Below are 22,836 nucleotides of genomic sequence, written 5' to 3'. Positions count from 1 at the left end.
ACTGACAACAATATCAACCCGCTAGATGCATCCATTCCTAACATCATCTGCTATTTGTTACATCTTTACAAATGCAATCTAGCGTACGCTTCCATTCGGATACATTTATCCGCCATAGCGGCTTATCTCCAGAATAGGCAGCACCTCTCTGTTTTCAGGGTGCCTGCCATTAAAGCCTTCCTGGAGGGACTGAAGCGAGTCATTCCTCCAAGAACACCACCAGCTCCAGTGTGGAACCTCAATGTAGTCCTCACTAGGCTGATGGGCCCACCTTTCGAGCCACTGCACTCCTGCGAAATTCAATTTCTGACGTGGAAAGTGGCTTTTCTCATTGCTATCACATCGCTCAGACGTGTTGGCGAGCTGCAAGCGCTCACAATCCAAGAGCCATTCATCCAAATACATTCTAACAGGGTAGTGCTCCGCACTAACCCCAAATTCCTTCCAAAAGTGGTGTCACAGTTTCATATCAACCAAACTATTGACCTGCCTGCTTTCTTCCAAAACCCACAAACGGTAGCGGAAAGAATGCTTCATACATTAGACGTTAGGAGGGCGCTAATGTACTACATTGACAGAACTCAACACTTTAGAAAGACACAACAACTTTTTGTTGCCTTCTCACCACAACACAAAGGCAACCCCATTTCCAAAGCAGGAATAGCCAGGTGGATCGTTAAGTGCATTCAAATCTGTTATCAAAAAGCTAAACGCACTTTAACAATACCCCCAAGAGCGCACTCCACACGCAAATTGGGGGCCTCCATGGCTTTCCTGGGGAACGTTCCCTTGGAAGACATTTGTAGAGCAGCCACTTGGGCTACACCACACACGTTTACCAAACATTACTGTGTAGATGTGCATTCCAAACAGCAAGCAGCTGTAGGACAGGCTGTTCTCAAAACACTTTTTCAAGCTTCTGCAGCTGGCACGGGCAACCGCCCTTAATGGAGGGACTGCTGTGTATTCTATGCAATAGATATGAATTTAGCAGCCCACATACCTCGAACTGAATATGCTACTTACCAGTATGCATCTGTCTTGGCATGTAGGGCTGCTAACATTCATATCGCCCGCCCTCCTCCCCGGTGCCCGTAGCGGCTGCAGACACTCTCTTGCATTCATCATTAGCATGGACATCATTTTCACTATTTCACTCCATCTCTGCCACAATGGCTAAAAACAATCTGGGGATGGAGCCGATGCCCATGCGCACTGTAGTCCAGGGGAGGAGCCACCTATCTCGTGAAACTTCGAAGACTCTTCCAGGACAACAATGTGCAATCATCCGGACCCAACACTAGGCGGCGATCTATGCAATAGATATGAATGTTAGCAGCCCTACATGCCAAGAACAGATGCATACTGGTAAGTAGCATATTCAATATGGTTTTACGGGCCACCAGGGCCTATCCATATTTGTGCAACTTTTGTATGTTATATTAAGTTACTTGTTATACACTTGTGCTCCTGTGCTCATAAAGAGTTATGGGGATCTATTTAGAAATAAATACATATATATTTTGAATATATAACCTGTGTGGTGTCCTTTCATTTGGTATTAAAAGGTTTGCATATGGTAAAACAGCTGGCTTCACATGCCCTCTTGAGTTTAGCTTAAGACTGCTTTTGTCCATGCTACCCCTAGGATAGCTGGTCTATAAGGTTGACTTTACAACCATCACCATAAGGGTTGTTTGGACTGGTGCAAGGTGCTCACTAGAATAGTGAACATCATATACCAGGCCAACTTCTCACAACGCAGAACAGAATGAAAAACCAAGATAAGGCCCCCGATAATTGGCAAAGATATGTATATATAGGCTTTCCTGTTTTCAGTTTCTAATTTTGGTAAATTCTGGTGGGGTTTTTTCAGTGTTTTCAAGTGATTTTAATACCGTAAAAAACAGTGGCTATCAGTGGTTCACATTTTTGCGCCATTAAAAACGACCATAACAGTGTTTTCCGGTGTTTATGGAACGTTTTGCTTTTTATTATTGCTTGCTTTCTGCAGTGATAGTCAATGGTATAGAGACAGTGTATGTACAGTATATATGAGATCCAAATACATTTTCACAAATCAAACTTATTGTAGCACACCATACAATACTTCTTCAGTGAGTCTTCGGTTATGTGCGCTCACTTTTTCCTTCGAATGTAAACTTTTTTGGGTGGAAAGGCCCTCTCAATAGTGGCACTTGAGATGAGCAATGACAAAACAGGTAGTACACAATTTGCTAACTCTGGCAACTGACATAGCTTTGCATGCCAATAGTGGTGACCTGAAAGATTGCAATTCTCTTGACAGGTTCGGGAACATTTGTGTTGAACTGGGCGTTTATGCCCTCAGAGCTATTGAAGCGGTCAAAAATGAAGATGTATTGTAAAATTAAAGTTCCTGAATTGCTTGTCAACATTGCTTTGCTTACCAAGTGGCAAGCCAAAGTCACTAATGGTGTTGCCTAGCCTACTTTCAAGGAGATGTTTCACATATACACCAATTATGCTGAACACTTGGCAGACAATGGTGTTTTCAGACTCTAGTTGTCTTATTATGCCCACTACAGCAGTTATGGTTTCCTGTAAAAATCTAAGAATGCAGTAGAGTGTACCTTTTTTTCACATCACTATCAATATGCGACCATAGCTCGTCACATTTCTTGCATTTGGCATCATCAATTCTGTTAACTGTTGCCACATGGATAATATAGCATTTACAGCCCCCTGGACTGAGAGCAATCAGTTAAGTGAGACAGTTGGAGTGACTCTTTCTTTGATGCCACACAAAGCACAAAATGAGAAATATTAGCATTTTAGTTCCTGCGCATATCAAAACAGTGCACCAGAATGGACTAAAACATCAATAGCATTCTTCATTAACTCTGAAGATTGTAAAGATGCTTTCAGCATATCATCTAGCAAGTGGCAAGGATCTCCTACAGGGTCAGGTATGGATTTTGAAAGGTCATCACACAACTTTTTCCTATACGTAGCTGAATCACTGCAAATACAAACAATATCACACTAATCTTTGTTGAACTTGGAAATAACCTTTTTGCAGCAGCATTCCAAGTGAAATTGCGTTCCATGTTTTCCAAAAGTCTGGTGTCATGTTTTCACCACTATCCCAGATGCTTGTCACTATAACTTGCATTGAATGTTTGGGGTGTTGGCAATTCACCTACTATCAATACTGACTCACTAGAAACTGGGGGCTGATGTATCAAGGGTGTTTACCCATTCTCTGTAGGTAAAAGTGATGACACATATTGGGAAAGATTTTTATGAAACCAGCCATTTTACCTATCAGTGAAAGAATCAAACGCAGCCAAAATGTCAAATATGATTTTGATATTTCCTGAATCTGAACGGTTTATAAAATCATTAAATAAGACTTAAAACATGCTTCCAAACCCTGCATCTTTATACCAAAGACCAAAAAACTGAAAAAAGCAAAAAGAAGAAATATTATTTTAGTGACATCCCTAAACAACGAAACTCAAGCAGAATAATGTTAGCCCAGTCTTTGTTGCAGCTAGCTTGTATAACAAAGTATTTTTTTTCTTCCCTTCAGGTGGTGTGTGTGCCTGGTGAAAGAGTGCACTGACGGCTGGTGGTGTGTGCCTAGTGAAAGCGTGCACTGACAGCTGGTGGTGTCTGTGTGCCTGGTGAAAGAATGCACTGACGGCTGGTGGTGTCTGTGTGCCTGGTGAAAGCATGCACTGACGGCTGGTGGTGTGTGCCAGGTGGAAACATGCACTGACGACTGGTGGTGTCTGTGCCTGGTGAAAGTGTGCACTGATGGTGTGGTTGTGTGTGTGGTTGTGTGTAGTTGTGCGTGTGGTTGTGTGTGTGCGTGTGGTTGTGTGTGTGCGTGGTTGTGTGTGCGTGTGGTTGTGGTTGTGTGTGTATGTGGTTGTGTGTGGTTGGGTGTGTGGTTGTTTGTGTGTGTGGTTGTGGTGTGTGGTTGTGGTGTGTGATTGTGGTGTGTGTGGTTGTGGTGTGTGTGGTTGTGTGTGGTGTGGTGCGTGGTTGTGGTGCGTGGTTGTGGTGCGTGGTTGTGGTGCGTGGTTGTGTGTATGTGGTTGTGTGTATGTGGTTTTGTGATATTGTGGTTGTGTGTGTGGTTGTGAGTGGTTGTGTGTGTATGTGTGTGTGGTTGGGTGGTTGTGTGTGTATGTGTGGTTTTGTGTGTGCGGTTGTGTTTGTGGTTGGGTGTGTGGTTTTGTGTGTGGGTGGTTGTGGTTTTGTGTGTGTGTGGTGTGTGTGTGTGGTTTTGTGTGGTTGTGTGTGTGGTTGTGGTTTTGTGTGGTTGTGTGTGTGGTTGGGTGTGTGGTTGTGGTTTTGTGTGGTTGGGTGGTTGTGTGGTTGTGTGTGGTTGGGTGTGCAGTTGTGTGTTTGGTTGTGTGTGGTTGTGGTTTTGTGTGTGTGGTTGTGGTTTTGTGTATGGTTGGGTGTGGTTGTGTGTGGGTGGTTTTGGTGTGTGGTTGGGTGGTTGTGTGTGTGGTTGGGTGGTTGTGTGTGGTTGGATGGTTGTGTGTATGTGAAGTGTGGTTGTGTGTATGTGAAGTGTGGTTGTGTGTATGTGAAGTGTGGTTGTGTGTATGTGAAGTGTGGTTGTGTGTATGTGTGCAGTTGTGTGTTTGGTTGTGGGTGGTTGTCGGTGGTTGTGTGTCTGGTTGTATGTGTAGTTATGGTTTGTTGTGATTGGGTGTGGTTGTGTGTGTGGTTGTGGCTGGTTGTGTGTGTGTGGTTGTGTGTGTGGTTGTGGCTGGTTGTGTGTGTGTGGTTGTGTGTGTGGTTGTGTTTGTGTGTGCGTAGTTGTGTGTGTAGTGTGTGTAGTTTTGTGTGTATGTGTGTGGTTGGGTATGTGTGTGGTTGGGTGTGTGTGTGGTTGGGTGTGTGTGTGTGGTCAGGGGGTGTGCGTGGTCGGGTGTGTGTTTGGTCGGGGGTGTGGTCGGGTGTGTGTGTGTGTGGGGTCTGGTGTGTGTGGTCGGGTGTGTGTGGTTGTGTGTGTGTGTGTGGTTGTGTGTGTGTGTGGTTGTGTGTGTGTGTGTGTGTGTGTGGTTATGTGTGTGTGGTTATGTGTGTGTGTGGTTATGTGTGTGTGTGGTTATGTGTGTGTGTGTGTGGTTATGTGTGTGTGTGTGGTTATGTGTGTGTGTGGTTATGTGTGTGTGTGTGTGTGGTTATGTGTGTGTGGTTATGTGTGTGTGTGGTTGGGTGATTGTGTGTGGTTGGGTGTGGTTGGGTGGTTGTGTGTGTGGTTGGGTGGTTGTGTTTGGTTGGGTGTATTAGTGGTTATGTGTGTGTTTGAGTAGTTGGGTGTGTGGTTGTGTGTGTGGTTGTGTGTGTGGTTGTGTGTGTGGTTGGGTGTGTGGTTGGGTGTGTGGTTGGGTGTGTGGTTGGGTGTGTGGTTGGGTGTGTGGTTGGGTGTGTGGTTGTGTGGGTGGGTGGATGTGTGGGTGGTTGGGTGGATGTTTGGGTGGTTGTGTGTGTGGTTGGGTAGTTGTGTGTGTGTGGGTGGGTGGTTGTGTGGTTGAGGGTGGTTGCATGTATGTGTGGTTGGGTGGTTGTATGTATGTGTGGTTGGGTGGTTGTATGTATGTGTGGTTGGGTGCATGTGGTTGGGTGTATGTGTGTTGGTTTTTATGCGTGTGTGTGGTTGTGTGTATGTGTGTGTGGTTGTTGGGGTTGTGTGTTTGGTTTTGTGTGTGGTTGTGTGTGTGTGTGTGTGTGGTTGTGTGTGTGGCTGGGTGGTTGTGTGTGTTGTGTGTGTGTGTGACTGTGTGGTTGTGTGTCAGAGAGGGGGAGTGGGGGATTCTTATGTAAAGTGGGCGTTTTATACCCCTGGGCAATGTGCCAGTACTGCCCACGTCATGCTAGTTTTTGCAATGTGAGACGGGATGGAGACCAGGACTTCGTATTGTTGTCCGTGCACAGGGGCACGAGTTGTAGAACCCAGGACAGCAAGCTCTCTTGGCATTGGCCTTTCGGTACAGGCTCCTCTTAGTGCTTCGCTTTCCACTGGTGATCTGGCCTTTCGTTGTAGTACACCACCCTCTGTGTACCCCCGAATTAAGTCTCGGATGTGAGGTGTTCAGGAATTTGAGCCTGAGGCTGCTCTGTGGTGGGGTAGAGGGAGGGGCAGGTGTGAGGCGCCATGACAACAAAGGATGCAGGAAAAGCAGTTGGCCGCGTGGACACGCGCACATGCACTCATGCTTGTAGCCAGCAAGCAAAGACTGGGTAGCACTTTTGAGATCCCCTTTAAACAAGGACTGTTACATTTTCCTATTTGACTGCAGCATTTAGCAATTCTTTATTATACCGGTGCATGCTGCTCGCATTGAGGTCACTTCTGAGGGTGGGCAGTGAGGAAAAGGATTTGGTTTGAAACATTTACAGTTCTGCCTCGGAAACCCAGAAAACAAGGATAAATCACAGGTTACCTGCTTAAATTTTGTGCTCTTGTCTGGCATGGGTAAAAGATATTAACACAGCCAATAGCTCTCACTTCCAGTTGATCACCAGAAGTTTTGAAAAGTCCACGGGGCGTGAATTTGCTAAAGTGCAATTTTAGCAAATTACGCTAGATGGCAGTTTAATTGGAAACTGAATAAAAAAGCTGGTGCTGATGATTTTTTTTTTTTTTGGTAAGACTTTATTTAAGTTTTGCCATTAGTACAGTGTAGTGTTCAACGAAACAAGGGTCTATCGTTTCTCATTCAGTATCACATCTACTATGTTACACAGCTATTTAGCCGACAACCTTCCGGTCCGGCAGCAAATTTTGGTATAGTACATAAGGCATTCAGGGAATATTTGTAGATTATGCGTTGTCTTACTTTTATAGAAATTCAAACAAAACTTTAGACTCATGCAGATTAAATAGTCACTATGAATCGCAACATTGCATCCTTAATGTCACTTGCCGGTTCAGGTTTCCCGAGACTTAATTCCACCCCCTCCGAACTCCAGGCCATGTAGTACCTCTATCACTTGGTCCCTATCTTTCTCCTACCTCCTTCCCACCTCCCAATGTCTCATTCATCCATTTCCCCTTCATCTCCTGAACTGTCTTCCTCCTCCTCAGGAAGAGGTTCGCATAGATCCCCTCTATATCTATTCCATGCTTTCCAGACCTCGTTCCATTTGCGAGGGTTGGCTCTCATTTTATATACCGCACGCTCAGTCAACATGAGTTTGTCCATCGTCCTACACCACAGTGCTAGCGTGGGTGTTTCCGCCACTCCCCACCTCTGTGCAATGTCTCGCTTGGCCACCATGGTCCCAATAGTGACCCACTGCTGCTTCCGATGCGTCAGGTCATTACCCTCCCACACATTCAGCAGACACACACGCTGGTCCGGCGTCCGTGAGGTCTCGAGGGTCTGGGAGATGGTGCGCATGATCTGCCGCCAGTATGTCAAGATGGCCGGGCATTCCCAAAGTGTGTGCAACAGTGTCCCCTCTTCTCCACACCCTCTAAGACAATACGGGTTTTCTGCCCTGTGCATTTTATGTAGGGTGGTTCTGGTGTAATATACCCTATGCAGTATCTTAAATTGTATCAGCCTGAATCGAGCCGAGACACCCGCCTCCCGTGGTGACGCCAGTGCGGCGTTCCAATCTGTCTCATCCATGGTTCCTAACTCAGTTTCCCACTTCTCCTTCAGCTTGAGCAAAGGGTCCGGGAGATTATTCAGTAATTTGCGATAGGTGAGTGAGGTGGCGCCTGTTTGCATAAAGTCCGTGAGCAGTCGGTCCTCCAGAGGCGACGAGTCCGGGACAGTCGACCCTGGCTCAATTACTGCCATTAATGCATGTCTTATTTGTATGTATCTGTATGTTTCATTGGGGCCTAATGCGTACTGTTGCTGCAGGTGTGAGAAAGGGACCATTCCAATAGTGGTCCATAGGTCTCCTACTGTCGTGATTCCAATGTTGTCCCATTGGGTAAAGCCCTTGCAGGATCTAAGACTGCCTAGTCGTTTGGTGTCCCATGATGGAGTGAGCTTAGTTATGACCCCTCTCCATTTAAGTCGCGTCAGTGCCCTGTGCCATAGTGACACGGTGTGTTTGGTTGGTCCGATCAGTGTCGCCGTGTGTCCCGGATTGTATAGTGGGGCCAGCATACTGTGTGTTCCTAATTGCGCTCTATCCGCTAAATATGCCGGGTCAGTATGCGGGGCGTGGAGCCACTGATTAATTACCTTGAGCTGTGATGCCCAGTAATAAAGCTGCATGTTTGGCAAAGCTATCCCCCCGTCGTACCACCCACGATTGAGTTTAGTATGTGCTATTCTGGGTGGGCGTTCTCCCCACAACAGGTCCGTCATCACCGCCGTTACTTTCCGGAAATAGGAAGGCGGTATTAAGACCGGGGTATTTTCCAGTACATACAAAAAGCGTGGTAGCGCCATCATTTTAAACAACGCCGCACGTCCCAATAGTGTAAGAGGCAGGGCTTTCCAGTGTCTCACATCCGCCTTCAGGCGGGTGAGTGGGGGCAGCAGGTTCTGATCATAGAACACATCTGCATCACAGGCGACGTGTATACCCAGATATTTAAATGAGGTGTCGGCTATCATCAACGGGCAGTTGTCAGGAAGAATTGGTGTAGGACCTTTCAGTACATAAATGACTGATTTTGTCAAGTTGATTGTGTATCCGGAGGTCAGACCATGTGCGTCACATATTGCCAACAACTTCGGAATACCCGCCTCCGGGTCGGATAGGTAGACTAGCATGTCGTCAGCATACAGGGAAACTCTATCCTCCCAGCCATCACCCCATTGCAGTCCTTTTAATAATGGGGTAGTCCTAAGGACAGAAGCCAGTGGTTCCAGTACCAGTGCGAACAGTAGGGGGATAGCGGGCACCCTTGACGTGTCCCCCTAGCCAGGGGGATCGCTCGGGAGATGTGGCCATTGGCCGCTACATGCGCTACAGGGTTCGTGTACAACAGTTTAATCCAGGAAATAAACTTGGGGCCAAAGCCCATACGGGCCAACACTGCGAACAGGTACTGCCACTCCACCATGTCAAACGCCATTCTGGCATCTAATGATAGTATGGCCGCCGGTTCCGACAGCAAGGGGGCTCGCGCTAGTGCTCCGTGCACCCGCCGGAGGTTCAGTGCCGTGCTTCTATGTGGCATGAAGCCTGACTGATCCGGGTGAATTAAGTGTGTTAAGTGCGGGATCAGTCTGTTTGCTATCAATTTCGCCAGAATCTTTGCCTCGGCGTTAAGCAGGGAGATCGGGCGGTATGACGTACAGTCTATGGGCGATTTACCTGGTTTTGGGATGGCTACTATGGTCGCCACCTGCTGATCCAGGGGCAGAGTTCCCACCTCCCGACACTCCGTGAACATGGCCAACAGAGGTGAGCTCAGGGTGTCTGCCATAGCCTGGAACCACTCAATCGGGATCCCGTTGGGGCCCAGCGCTTTGTCCGCGTGCAACGCACCAACCGCCGTCCGAATCTCATCCTTCGTCAGATCTGCCTCCAGGTCAGTCACCGCCTCCAGTGGTAGAGTCTCGACCTGCGCATCCTGAAGAGCCGACATCGCCGCTTCTGCCGTAACTACGTCTCTTGGGGTATAGACATCCTGGAAGTAGTCAGCTAAGATTTCTATAATCTCAGAGGGACGCGAGTGAGGTATCCCTTCCGAGTCCTTCAGTTGCAAAATGTGTCCGTTGCCCTCTCTTTTTTTATCTAGCCATGCTAATAATTTACTGGCTTTGTACTCTATATCATAGACCCTTTGCGCGGTCGCCTCAATATTGTTCACTGTCCGTCGCCTGAGGAGGTCGTCATGTAGCTGCTGGCAAAGGTGGAGTGAGTGAAGTGTATCTTCTGACGGGCGTGCCATATGGGCCGCGTTTGCTTGTTCTAGCTTCAGTTCCAGATCTAACAGTTCCTGTTTTTGCGTGCGCTTGTATCCCGCTATAGTCGCGAACGCCTGCCCCCTTAACACTGTTTTATATGCTTCCCAAAGGGTCGTTGGGGATGACACCGAGTCAGAATTCTCCGAAAAGTAGTATCTAGTCGCTTTTTTTAGGTCTTTACGGATGTGAGGTACCTTAAGATACCCCGGGTAAATTGGGTAGATTCTTTTACGGGCTAATTCCGAGCATGATAGGCTCATCGTCAAAGGGGAGTGATCCGAGATACCTCGGGGTCTTATCTTTACATCATTGATCGTGAGTCGGCCGTCCCCCAGTGTAAGGAAGTAGTCAATACGGGACAGGCAGTTGTCAGTAGCTGAGTAATAAGAGTATTGCTGATCCTCGGGGTGTAGGCGCCGCCATATATCTACCAGTCCCTGTGCTTCTATGAACTCACTGAATCGGGATGGGCCAGGTGTCTGCGCCCGAACCGGGAACCTATCCCGTGCAGTATGGGCTACCGCATTAAAGTCTCCTCCCACCACTAGATCTCCTTCAGGGAGCTCTAACAGGAACCTTCCTAGGTCCGGAAGTGCAGTCGCATGCAGTGCCGGTGGGATATAGACAGACACTACGTTAAGAGACGTTCCCTCCCACTGTCTACATGCTGCTGCAAAGCGGCCATGAGTGTCAGTCTTATTAGTCTGTAAAATGAATCGGGATGCTTTCTTCATTAAAATGCCCGTCCCCCGGGACCCTGAAGTGAAGTCTGAGTGTGTTATCATGCGGTATCCTCGTCTATCCAGAGCCTTGCTGGCCGTACCCACTAGATGCGTTTCCTGAAGGAGGATCAGATCGTGATTCTTATACTCTGGAGCACCAACCCTCTTTACCTTGTCTCCTAGACCTCTGACATTCCATGATATTAATTGCAACGGTGGCACCGGCCCCGTGTCGGGACTGCCTACTACGATACCGGACTGTGACATGTGTGCCATTGTACGCCTGTAAATATGTACACGGGTCCTGCAGGGTGTAATGTCAGTGTATCCGATCTGCACCCACCCCCCTGGACGCACTCATTCGTATGTAGTGACGGGCCTGTTATCCCCGGGTTAGCACCGGCTTGTCCGGCGTGTAGTCTCCGGCTCACTGTGACTATTGCGGTCTTTCGTGTAATCTGTAGAGTCAAACATTTCAAACAGTTAAACATTGCCATCCCCCCTACCCCCTGAACTCCCCCCCTCCCTGCTCCCCTGCTACACGGACTCAGAACTGCCCGCCACCCCAATTTAGCAGAGTGCCTGATCCCACCCAAATAGAAACACAGAGTTACTTGCTCGTTGGGGGTGAAGAACACTCCGGAGTCAGCGACCCCTCTTACCCTCTGCGGAGGTCCTTAGCCCAGTGTCCATGGCAGCCAGCACGGCAGTCCCATTACCAAGAAATGTCTCGTACTTGCCGGGTTGCTAATCCTCCACCTCCAAATCTCCACTAGCCTTGTCCCTCATTGGTGAGCTTCTCTCTTCCTCCGGTCCTTCCGCTCGGACGTCTTCATGGTCTCCTACATGCTGGCCCTTTTTAGTCTGTCCCGTGCGGCGGGGTTGAGAGGTTGGTCGCCAGCCGCCCAGCCAGTCCCGGGCTATATCCGGATTGTCAAAAAACCACATTCAGTTTTCCGCCACCACCCGCAGTTTAGCCGGGAATAACATGGAATATTGGATCTCTCTCCTCCTGAGCTCCTTTTTTACGTCCAGAAACGTCTTTCTTTTTCGGGCCACCTCTGCCGTGTAATCCGGGAAGAAGGCCAGCGTGGAGTTCTGAATCTTCACGGGGGGGGGGAGGGATACCCGCGCCGCTTGCAGGATGGCATCCCTATCTCGGAAATTAAACAGTCTTGCCAGGATAGGCCTTGGAGGTGCCCCTGGTTTTGGCTGGCCACCCGGTACTCTGTGCGCCCTTTCGACCGAGAAGAATGCCGATAGTCCTTTAGGTTGAAGTTGTGACTTGATGACTTCTTCCACAAAGAGATCAGTTGCTCTAGTTCCTTCCGATTCAGGAACTCCAAGAATTCGTATATTATTCCTTTTAGAGCGCCCTTCCTGGTCATCCAGCTTTTCCTTTAGCATTTTATTCTCTGCCGCTACTTTCTCCATCGCCGTCTGAAGTTCCGATACATCCTCTACCAGTGATTTCGTAACCAGTTCCAGCGAACCCACCTTTTCAGCCATTTTGTGGAGATCCGCTCTAATGAGGGTTATTTCGGTAGAAATAGAGCCCACCGTAGTCTGGACTTGTGTGAGCGCTCGCATCACGTCATCAAGTGTCGCTTTTTTAGTCCCCGCGCCGTTCTCGTGGAGGTAGGCCTTCCTTCCGCTGGAGGGGACGCAGTTTTATCACATGTGTATCGTTCGATATGCGTTTGTGTCGCGCCGCCTTTGGAGCCCTTTCCCGCCATGACGTCTACCAATGTTCCGCTGGTTGTCAATACAATTGGCCTTCAGGCGGGACGGACCAGGAGGGGGGGGGGGCGGATCAGCCGCGGTCACAGTCCAGCCTGTGGTCCAGCCCAGCCCCTGTAATGCTTAAGTCAGGCAGTCAGTTCAAAGTAGATAAGGGTCTGTACCCGACCAACGCCGGACCTCTATGTAGCTGCAGTCTCCGTGCTCATGTCTTGCTCGGCGATCCGTCCCCTCTGGCCGCACCCCCAGCACACTCCCCGTCTCTCAGGGTCGCAGCTGCGGTAATGCGTGGAGCCGCACTGCGCCCCCGAGCTGCAACAAACAGCACCCGGCCTCAATTGGGGACACTCGCGTCCTGCGTCGCCTTTATTGTTTTATGAGTGTGGCACAGCGCGGCACCAAAGTTCCATAGTCATGGGGTCAGACAACGATTGGTCGGCCTCTCGGTTGACCCCTCCAATTTCGGAGTCGTGTACCACTGCCCCCCGGCCCGTTCACATTGCCGCCTCCAGGCGCCACTCAGGCGTGGTGTTCAGCCAGTTCTGGTGAGAGGGGGGGGGGGCGAGAATGCTCCAGGTCGCCCGCTGCCCCTGTGGATCTTTCCCGCTCCGCCGATATCTAGAATCGGCGCCTCATCTCCTTGTCGCAGTCAGCTTCGGGCGGTGTTTTGGCAGTGGTCACCTCCCCTGTCACTCCAGCAGCGTTGTGGCCTTCGGATCTTTTCACCGCCGCAACCGGGGATAATATTGCGTGCTAGCTGGACTCTGTCGACGCTGTTCCCCGACCTCCGGTCACTTCCGGTCCACCTCTGCCGGCCTGGTCTCACTTCCGGTCGGCACCTCCAGCCACTGGGCTCCCTGGTTTCCGGCCCGTGCTCCGGTCTCGCAGATACTCGGTTGTATCTCAGCCGCCCGGCGTTCTAATTACGCCCGGGTACTTGCCGCTCGTGCCGCCCGGTCCCGGGCCTTCGGTCCCTCCGTCTGAGGTCTGGTTCAGCCACGGATTGTGGTACAGATTGTCAGAGAGGCCGCTTCTTCGTCCGGAGCTAGTCTTCTAGGCTGCCGCCATGCTCGGCTGCTAGCCACGCCCCCTGGTGCTGATGTTTAAACTTTGTTAACGATGTAGAATTACACTTAAGATGTACTATGAGAGCAGCACCAAGAAGACTGATGGGGGCAAGAAATTGAAACTAGCACATAACACAACTGTTAACATGTTTGCCGATTAATAATCGCCTCGGGACCATACCATGAAAATACGGTCTAGAGATCCAGAAACGGCTGCGGTAGTTAGCCCTTCGGACGCAGTACCGAATAAAACCAGCAAGCATGTAGCATAAAAATCTTACGTGCATTTGGATAGTCAGCAGGTGTGAAGCGCAGCCTTCATGTATCATTGAAAGTGATGTTTCATGAAACGCATCACGGTTATATTATTGGCAAGAATTCAGCCTCAAAAACATCAGCGGAGAAATCGAGTGATACCAGATTTCTTATACCTGCGTGTATTGTCCCCAGCACACGTCCCGAAAGATACAGAAATATATTAATATCGAGGCTCTTCATTTCTGTGAATGTTTGATCCAGTTCAGAGACTGCCTCAGCGCACAATATTTTTCCTGTCAAACTGGAGGCAATTCGCAAACACTATTCACTTTTTCATTAGTGTCGGAACTGCAGGGAACTCGATGGTCGAAAAGCGCACAGACTTCAAGCCAGGAAGGAAAGGCCAAACGCTCAGATACGTTATGCAGTGTACTGTGCCTTGATTAATTCAGAATAAACATCCATCTGGTGGTAAGACAAAGTTATGCTGAATGACTGCAGGAAGTGGCATATGGGAGGGGTGGCACATGGTGAGCACTTTCGCGGCCGCTTTAATGTTCTCCGTGGCCGTGCGGCTCACTGAGAACATCAAACCGGCCGAGAAAGTCCTCCCAAAGGCTGCAGGCGGATAAATGGTGTGCGCGCCCGGCGCACATGCACTGTACCCGATGCAGACTTTGGGAGCATTTTTGAAAGCCCTTACTTAACTCTCGCAGAGTAATGCATGTGCGTTGGCTCAGCGAGACCTAAAAAACGGAAAGGCAAAAAAAGACCTTTAGAACTTGTATTAAATGAAACATCGGATGAAAGCAACTACCAAAAGTGAATGATGGTTACCTGTCATTAAATTAGAAATGCCCAATCGAGGATGTACGACTGGGTCAAGAAAAAGGTCAAAACTCTGTGATGAGGAAGCTAAAAGGACATATATGTATGAAAACTATTATGTTCCATTAAGCGTGTAGCTGATATATAAATAACGGAATGTATATTCAATTACCTGGAACCTTGATTACTTCCGGTAAAGAGTGAGGGGCACGCAAATAGATGCTTGAGTCCAAAACGTCAATAAATATAGAATCCCAACCCACTATGAGGAACTATTCTCTTCTGTCTGCGAACTTGAAAACAAACTGCGTATGTGAGGTAGAACTGAAATGCACAGGAAATAAAAAATTAAGATGCTACAGCTCCTACCATGCAACACATATTAAAAATAGGTACGCCCACTGATCTAGTTTACCTGGGTCATAAAATTAATGATGTAGATCTCAGGTCCAAACAAAATTATTGCAGAGATGTAGAACTGATGTAGACCGTCAGGGGTGCCTAAGGATTTAATCTAAAACAATAATACATACAATTATTACTAAGCACCAAAAAGATGAATGTGGCGCTAGCAACAGAAACAGATGTAAAATGAAGCCAGATCATATCCCAAAACAAGAATAAAGTTAAAAAGATGAAACTCTCTGTCAGTGGGCAAAACTAATAACCCCACAGAACTGCTAATATGCGCAAAGATTACAATTTTCAAATAGAGTACTTCCCTCTAACAGAAATGGAGAACAAGTCACCCAAGATGTAGCAAAAATACAGCAGGACATATGCGGCATAGAGACACAGTTCAAATACGATAACGCCCTAATATGCCAAAAGCTTAAACATACAGACCAATAGGGCACTAAAAGGCAGGTTTAATACTTACAAGCTGCCCCGAAAATATGCTTCCGCCTCAAATCCGTGCAAAGTATGGGAACACCGAATGCAAGGAGTTTTTAAAGGGAAAAAGCGCCAAAACATGCCGAGCGCGGACCTCGGTGGTGCGGATACACGTAATCAAGACATACTGGTGCGTTGAGTGCCCAACTCTGATACGCTGGAGCGCAAGTGCACAACTCTATGATAGGCTTGGAGTGCAAGAACGCTAACCCACAAGGACTCATGGACATAATGACACATGATGGGGACATTCTAGCTAATGAAATACGAAGCTCTATAGTCAACTAATGCGCGAGAACACTGCACCGCTGACCTTAAAGAAAAGTGGGCAGAAAGGCTGTCAATAAGACAGTCTATAAGGAGGGATAACAAAATATAATGTATGTAAAGTAGTCCGCATACAATGTGGCTAAAATAAAAACAAAATAAGAGTGATGAGAATGCTTACAGAAAATACAACCAGGGGACTGAAAAACAGATGAACCCCAGTGGTTCGGCCAATAATAATGAACACAGAAACCGCAGTTAGAATTACTCTAGTAGCAACTAAGAGTGAAGGTTGCTAATTTAATATTGTATTTTATAGGGTTCTCCCACGGAATGTCATTGTTTAAGCCTTTTTTATTGGATGCCAAGGTAAAATTCCAGAACACCTCCTGTTTTTTACGATCTTCCTCATTTTTGGTAGTCCCTATTTCATCAAGGTTTTCAATGATGAACCAACGTATTTCGTTAAAATTGTGATGACATTCTAGATAATGTTTAACTAGTGGCACGTTCACTTTGGAAGTATGAATCGCTGAGCGATGTTCTGTAAGACGGATGCAAAAGGATCTAGCAGTTTCACCTACATACCCAAGACAGCAAGGGCAGACCAACAAATAAATCACATTCTTGGTCTTACAGTTGGAAAACTTGCGAGGGCGGATAATATGACCCTGGTAAGTGAAGCTGGTGCCAACTATAGCAGTTTCACAAGTTTTACAATTCATACATTTGTATGTGCCAGTAATAGGTGAATTGCCATCAATGGTCTTCTGAATCAATGGTGATCCTTCAATGAATCTAGACCTGGTGACAAAGTCTTTTATATTCTTATTTCTTCTGTGAGCATACATCGGTTTAGGCGTCTTTTCGTGTTCTTCTAAATTGCTAGTAAGAATATGCCAATTAGAATTGACAATCTGGCGAACTTTGTTGTTCATTATCGAATGTCTAGTAATACATAGCAATTGATTTTTGGTATCCAAGGATTTGGGTTGTAAGAGGCAATCGCGATCATGAAATTGTGCTCGTTTAAAAGACTCGCAGACCAATCTATGTGGATATCCACGAACAAGAAACTTCGTTTTTAACAAGCCTGCCTGGAGGTCAAAATCCTGGATATTCGAACAATTGCGTTGAAGGCGGAGAAATTGACTGAAAGGGATACTTTCCTTCTGGGCACGAGGATGGTAGCTGTCAAAGTGAAGTAAAGTGTTGCGTGCCGTAGGTTTAATGAATAAATCTACTTCCAAGGCTCCTTCCTTGTGTCGTATTAGGATATCTAAAAATTCTACTTGGTTTTTTTACTGATGTGTGATGTAAAGTGAAGATTACTATCACACAGATGGAGCCACTCAAAATTCAGTCAATTTAGACACCTCTATCTGTCCAGATAAAGAAAATATTGTTGATGTAGCGTGACCAATTAGAAATAGATTCATAAAAGGGGGCCACTTCATTGTAGATGTGTATCATCTCAAAAAAGGCCATATATATATTGGGGACCGATGGAGCTACAGAGGCTCCCATACTTACGCCCTTTGTTTGTTTATATAGGTTTTTTCCAAACTCGAAAGTGTTCTCCATTAAAACTATTTCTAAGCATTGAAGAAGAAAAGTTTTGGGGCATGGAACCTGATATTTATCAATGAACCATGAGGTGGCTGCTAAGGCTTTATCTAGTGGGATATTACTATATAAAGCTTTGATGTCAAGCGTAACAAGAATATTGGTAACCTGATTAAAAGGGAGATACTCCACTTTATTGATAATGGCTGTGGTATCCATAACATATGAAGGTATTTTCGATATGTATGGTCTTAATAGTTTGTCCGTGTATTTCAAGAGAGGTTCTGTGATCGAACCGATAGTAGACACTATCTGACGATAAGGAGGGTTTAATACGTCCTTATGGATCTTGGTAATGCCATAGATACATGGCATTTTGCGTTGTGGTTGATTAAGGTAGTCAAATTCTTTGATACAGATGAGACCATCATCAAGTGCATGTCTTGTCAACTCTTGAATACTCAACTTCACTTGAGGTGTGGGATCTCGATGTAACAGAGAATAAAAATTTATGTCATTCAGGAGTTTGCACTCATTACTTTTGTTTCCTATCACGTGACACTTGCTGGTTCTTTACCCCATTTGGTCTACTCTTATTTTCTGTGCACCATATATATATATCTTTGCCACTTATTGGGGGCCTTATCTTGGTTTTTCATTCGGTTCTGCTGCCCTTTTTTTGCTATTTCCTGCACTTCTTAGTGTATTATTCAATAGTCATTCTGTAAATGTGAAGTTTTATTGTTTTTTGGAACACCCCAAAATGTTTGTAATGTGCACTATGTTTTATATGTGACAGACTCAGTGTACTGCATTGTATGTACAATGGCACGTTATATGGTATGTTTTATTATTTTTCTATATGTACAGAAATTCAAGTGGTTTCTCCTGAAGAAGGCGTAGAAAACGCCGAAACGCGCGTAGAGATTGTCATCCTTATCTACTCAGATTCAGTGACCCTTGTATTATTTTATAAACTGTTGTCCCCTTTTTTTGAAAATTTATGTAACAACTGAATTTTAACTATGATCAAATTGTGTTTGGTTAGGTAACTGTTCGTTTTAAAATCAAGATATATATATGTATGAACTAAATAAAATGAAATGTTTTTAACTGTTTTTTCGTTAGTACACTGAGTTTTTGTCTTTCAACCCGAATGTGTGAGACCTGATTTCAGACAGGTGTTAAGTTGACTAGGAATTTTTACCACTTTAAAGCAGTATAGGAAACCAAACACAAATGAATAAACATGTAAGTGTTTCTAGATCAAGGTCAATCTGTTCTGATATAAGGGTTCCGCATATTGAAAATATAGACCTGCCACCATGGGACACACAATATCCGCTTCCGACACACGGTAAACAACCTGAACACCACTATAAATTGGATTTCCACTTGTTTTTAGAGGCCTTGCTGTGCCAACGTCAAAAAAGGGGTCTGAAAACCGCCTCAGTAAACATTTATTTTTTTGGTGGGGGGGGGGGTGGTTTGGCGCAGAAGCTAAAGTGCCTCTTACTTGCCTTTTACTGTTGTCATAGCAATAGTGTCCTGCAATTCACAACTAACGCTCTTCACCTGTGCCTGAACTTAAAGTGTGCTGTGACCCCTGCTGTAAGAGTAATGAACCTTCATTCACCACTGTCAGCCTGTACCATCACCTTGTTATGAGAAGAATCCCACAAACTTCAGGGTTCCAAACCCCCGCCCCTCAACACACACAACACTCTCTCTCTCTCGCGCGTCTTACGTGACTGACCATTCACAAAATCAGTGGGAGGAGTATACAGGAGTGTTTACCTGTGTCAGGCTGGTAAAGCTGGCAAAGTGATAAACGTGGATCAGGCATTGTAGAGAGCAGGAGGCAGGCATGGCGGGGTTGTGGAGTTCGGCAGGGTGGCAAGCTCAGAGCAAATTTTGGTGAGAATAGAGATATTAGGGAGCAGAGAGTCAACATGGCAGGCAACAGATGAGGCATTTCGGTGAGCGAGGGAGGTGAAGAATAGGAATGGTGAAATGCAAATAGGGGAATCGGAAGACGCAGAATGGACATAACTGGGACCCATTTGCTGTTAAGAAAATACATTTAACCACAATTCAGATACGCCTAATTTCATATTCATTTACATTCTTCAACTCCATACTTTTTGTAAACAAATAGAACTTATTACACTTGTTTACTTAGTAAATGTGTTTCCTGCAATTATTGAACTTCTTATAATTTAAAGAATTTTTTTTCTTCATACAGGAAGAGTTGTAAATGTGTCCAGCATGTCTAGTCAGCATGCTTTGGCCAAATGCAGCAAAGATCTCCAAGAGAAGTTTCGCAGTGAGACCATCACCGAAGACGAGCTGGTAGCACTCATGGAAAAGTTTGTTGAAGACACCAAGAATGGAAATCACAGCCAGGAGGGCTGGCCTAACACAGCGTATGGGGTGTCAAAAATTGGAGTAACTGTTCTATCCATGATTCAAGCTAGGAAGTTGACTAAAGAAAGGGGAGCAGATGGAATACGTCTTAATGCCTGCTGTCCTGGATGGGTCAAGACAGACATGGCAGGTGACAAGGCCCCAAAAACTCCAGACCAGGGAGCTGAAACGCCAGTTTATCTAGCACTCTTACCCATTGATGCTGAGGAGCCCCATGGTCAATTTGTTAGTGAAAAAAAAGTGGGAAAGTGGTGAAACTACGTTAGGTGTTCCCTGAATACATTTTCCATAGTACCTATTATTATCCGAATGACAAAGAGATCAGAAAACGCTATGCGTGACTTTTAAACACCATTTGTAGCTAGTCACGTAAGTAACCCCATAATCCCAAAGTGTTCTTTGTTTTATATTGTGAGGAAATATATAACCGATTTTGTACATTTGTGTCTCATTGTCATCCCTCAAACCCCAGTTCCTGACCACAAGTGCAGTTAAGGTTTTGTGGATTGTATGATATTATGCAAGTGATGTGTGCCTCTGGCTTATCAAGTTGCAAATAAAATGTGAATTTCTTCTAACTATTAACATGATTTCAGAAATGGTATGCCTTGTCTGTCTGTGTAAAACCTTTTCTGATGGATACATCTCCCAGTGGATTCCTCACCTTGTGAATAGCCCCCTGCGTCTGCAACATTTGTAAATTCTTTTGTAGCTTCGCGCCGACGTGGACGACATCACAGAAGCACGGCATCGCTCGCAGCTCCGCTGACGTCACCGACTCCGTAATAGGCCCATGTCGGCGTGATGACATCAGTTGCCTTTTTTCCGCGTCGTCGACGCTAACGGTTTTCGAGGGGTCCTCTATAGCTTTTGTAGTAACTTTGTTACTGTTTGTTGGTTTCAGTGTTTTCTTCTTTCGTTATCTCCTGTTGAGATGTCCTCGAAGAAGACCGGATTCAAGCCGTGTGGGGAATGCGGGAAAATGATGTCAATCACGGACCCGCATGAAGATTGCGTATGGTGCCTGACTCGGACCATGATGTCCAAGGGTGTCCGTCCTGTAAAAAGATGAAAGCCAAGGCCCTTCGTGAAAGAGAGGCGAAGCTCCTGGTTGCCAAAATGAAAGGTAAAAAGGACAGGAAGAGCTTGAGGTCGCGATCGAGGCCGTCGAGGTCTCGTTCGAGGTTGCTTTCGAAGTCGTCATCGGGGCATGCTTCCAGATCGGCAAAAAAGAAGCACAAGAAGAGGAAGCATGGATCTCGACATCATTCTGGGAAAGATTCGGATTCGAAGCCGAAGTCACTAAGTAGAAGGCATTGTAAGGATGATATATATTTCCTTCACCAGAGGCTCTGGATCCGGAAGGTGAGGCTTCGCCCATGGAGTTGCCGGAGCATTCACCGGCTCCGGTGTTGAATCCCTCTCCGGCGCTGTCTTGAACACCAACTCGAGAGGAGGAAGAGGCTCCCTTGCCTGAGGGTTCGACGACTCCGGCTCACCAACCTGAGCAAGATGATACGAATCCGGTGCCTCCTCGAGGGCAGCCTGTGTGTCCAGAACCTCCATTTTCAGGCCCGGGTCAAGACCCTACACAGTATTTAAATGCCATGTATGGTGTCTTCACGAGAGCCATGTACCCCTCTGGAGCACCGGTTGGTCCCATGGGTCCGATGGCCTATAATCTGGGAGTCCCCCAGACTTATGCCCCGGCGCCGTTCATGCCATTTATGCCGGCTCCGACACCGCCTTGGCATTTCTCGGCGCTGCCGAGGTCTTCGACGCCGATTCCTTCATCACTGGCGCCGGCTCCTGTTCAACCTCGAGAACAGCGGCCTGGTCCTCCGGCTCAGTGTTCGACGCCGGGTCCGGCTCCATCGGAGTCGATTCCGGATCTGCCAATGCCTTTTCTGAAGAAGAGGTCGAGACGTGAGGCTCAGCGACTTCTAGAGGAACAGAGGTACAGAGAAGCGGAGATAGAAGAAGGTGAGCTGCAGGATCGGAAGATTTCTTTGATGACCTAAGGGAGGCTAGTGGATTGGAGCTGTCTCCGGATTGGGAGTTCTCCAGTATTTGGGGTGTCTTTCATAGATTCACATGCCTGAATCATTCCCCGTCGTCGGAGTAGGAGTCCCACGGTATATAAAAAAGCAGTAATAAGCTATTTGTACATAGCAAATAACAGTTATAATAAACCAGGAAGTGAGTAGCCTCAGCTACCAATGAAAAACTTCCACATTAGTGACTATCTAAGTCATTATGTTAGACCAAACTACAGCCAATCAGGCCACAGCTCCCACCTAGGTATTCTCCCCAGAGACCCAGGCTGTCAGATTTTTTACCGCACGTCGTGTGATAGGGAGTCTCTCTGAGCTCTGCTCAGTTTAATCTTCTACACTTCAAATTTTGAAAGTTCTTTCTTTTCAACATGTCCACATCTAAGTCCCTTTTCAGGGCCTGTGACTCTTGTGGCAAGGCAAGGCTCTTCAAGGAAGACCCTCATTCTCTCTGCATTTACTGCTTGTATCCAGACCATCAGGCTAAGGAGTGCAAGATTTGTCGCACTTTTCCCACTAAAACCCTCAGGGACAGAGAGGGTCGCCTCCTACTATGGATACAACGGAATAAGGACAAGGACTTGCCACTCTCTGAGGTAGGAAGTTTGGCCTCTATGTCTTCTATGGGATCTAGAAAGAGGATGGCTGAGGGTAAAGTAACTACCCCTAAGGCTAAGGTGGCGAAACAGGCCCAGCACACGCTTGCTGCTGAGGAACCTTCTACTTCTACAGTGAAGAAAGCCTGTGAAAAATCTGTGAAGCCGCCGGTCATTAAAAAGACTGCCCCTTTATTGTCACCTCAGAGGCTACAACCAAGGCAGCAGCTCCTCTGCCGGTTTCCTGTCGGACTGCCACTACAGTGACTTCCACTGTGACCTATTCCTCACCAAAACCCTCTTTGGTGGTGTCCTCAGTGTCCTCACCTACCTATGTTCATGTTCAAATTCGTCCCATCTCGTCGACGAAGAAAGTTTCACCTACCGTCGACGAGCCTCCGTCGACGAAGCCTTCCTCAGCGTCGAAAAAACCCTTCCCGTCGACGACGACACTACCGTCGACGAAGAAAGCCTTGCCGTCGACGGCTTCACCGTCGACGAAGCACCCGTCGACGGACTCA

At 46.8% G+C, this 22,836-nt stretch overlaps 1 protein-coding gene across 1 annotated transcript in view; it reads left to right on the top strand.

Moving 5' to 3' along the window:
• Positions 1-20,250, top strand: part of LOC144772510 (carbonyl reductase [NADPH] 1-like) — a 91,004-nt gene extending 70,754 nt beyond the window's left edge. Inside the window, exon 4 of the mRNA XM_078656889.1 lies at positions 19,484-20,250. Within this exon, the coding sequence (XP_078513015.1) occupies positions 19,484-19,920 (437 nt within the window). The 3' untranslated portion in view covers positions 19,921-20,250. The remainder of the gene's footprint in view (positions 1-19,483) is intronic.
• Positions 20,251-22,836: the final 2,586 nt, after the last annotated feature.

This window comes from Lissotriton helveticus, chromosome 8, assembly GCF_964261635.1.
Source record: "Lissotriton helveticus chromosome 8, aLisHel1.1, whole genome shotgun sequence".
In the NCBI taxonomy this organism is placed as follows: domain Eukaryota; kingdom Metazoa; phylum Chordata; class Amphibia; order Caudata; family Salamandridae; genus Lissotriton; species Lissotriton helveticus.
This window is presented reverse-complemented; position numbering and strand designations above follow the sequence as displayed.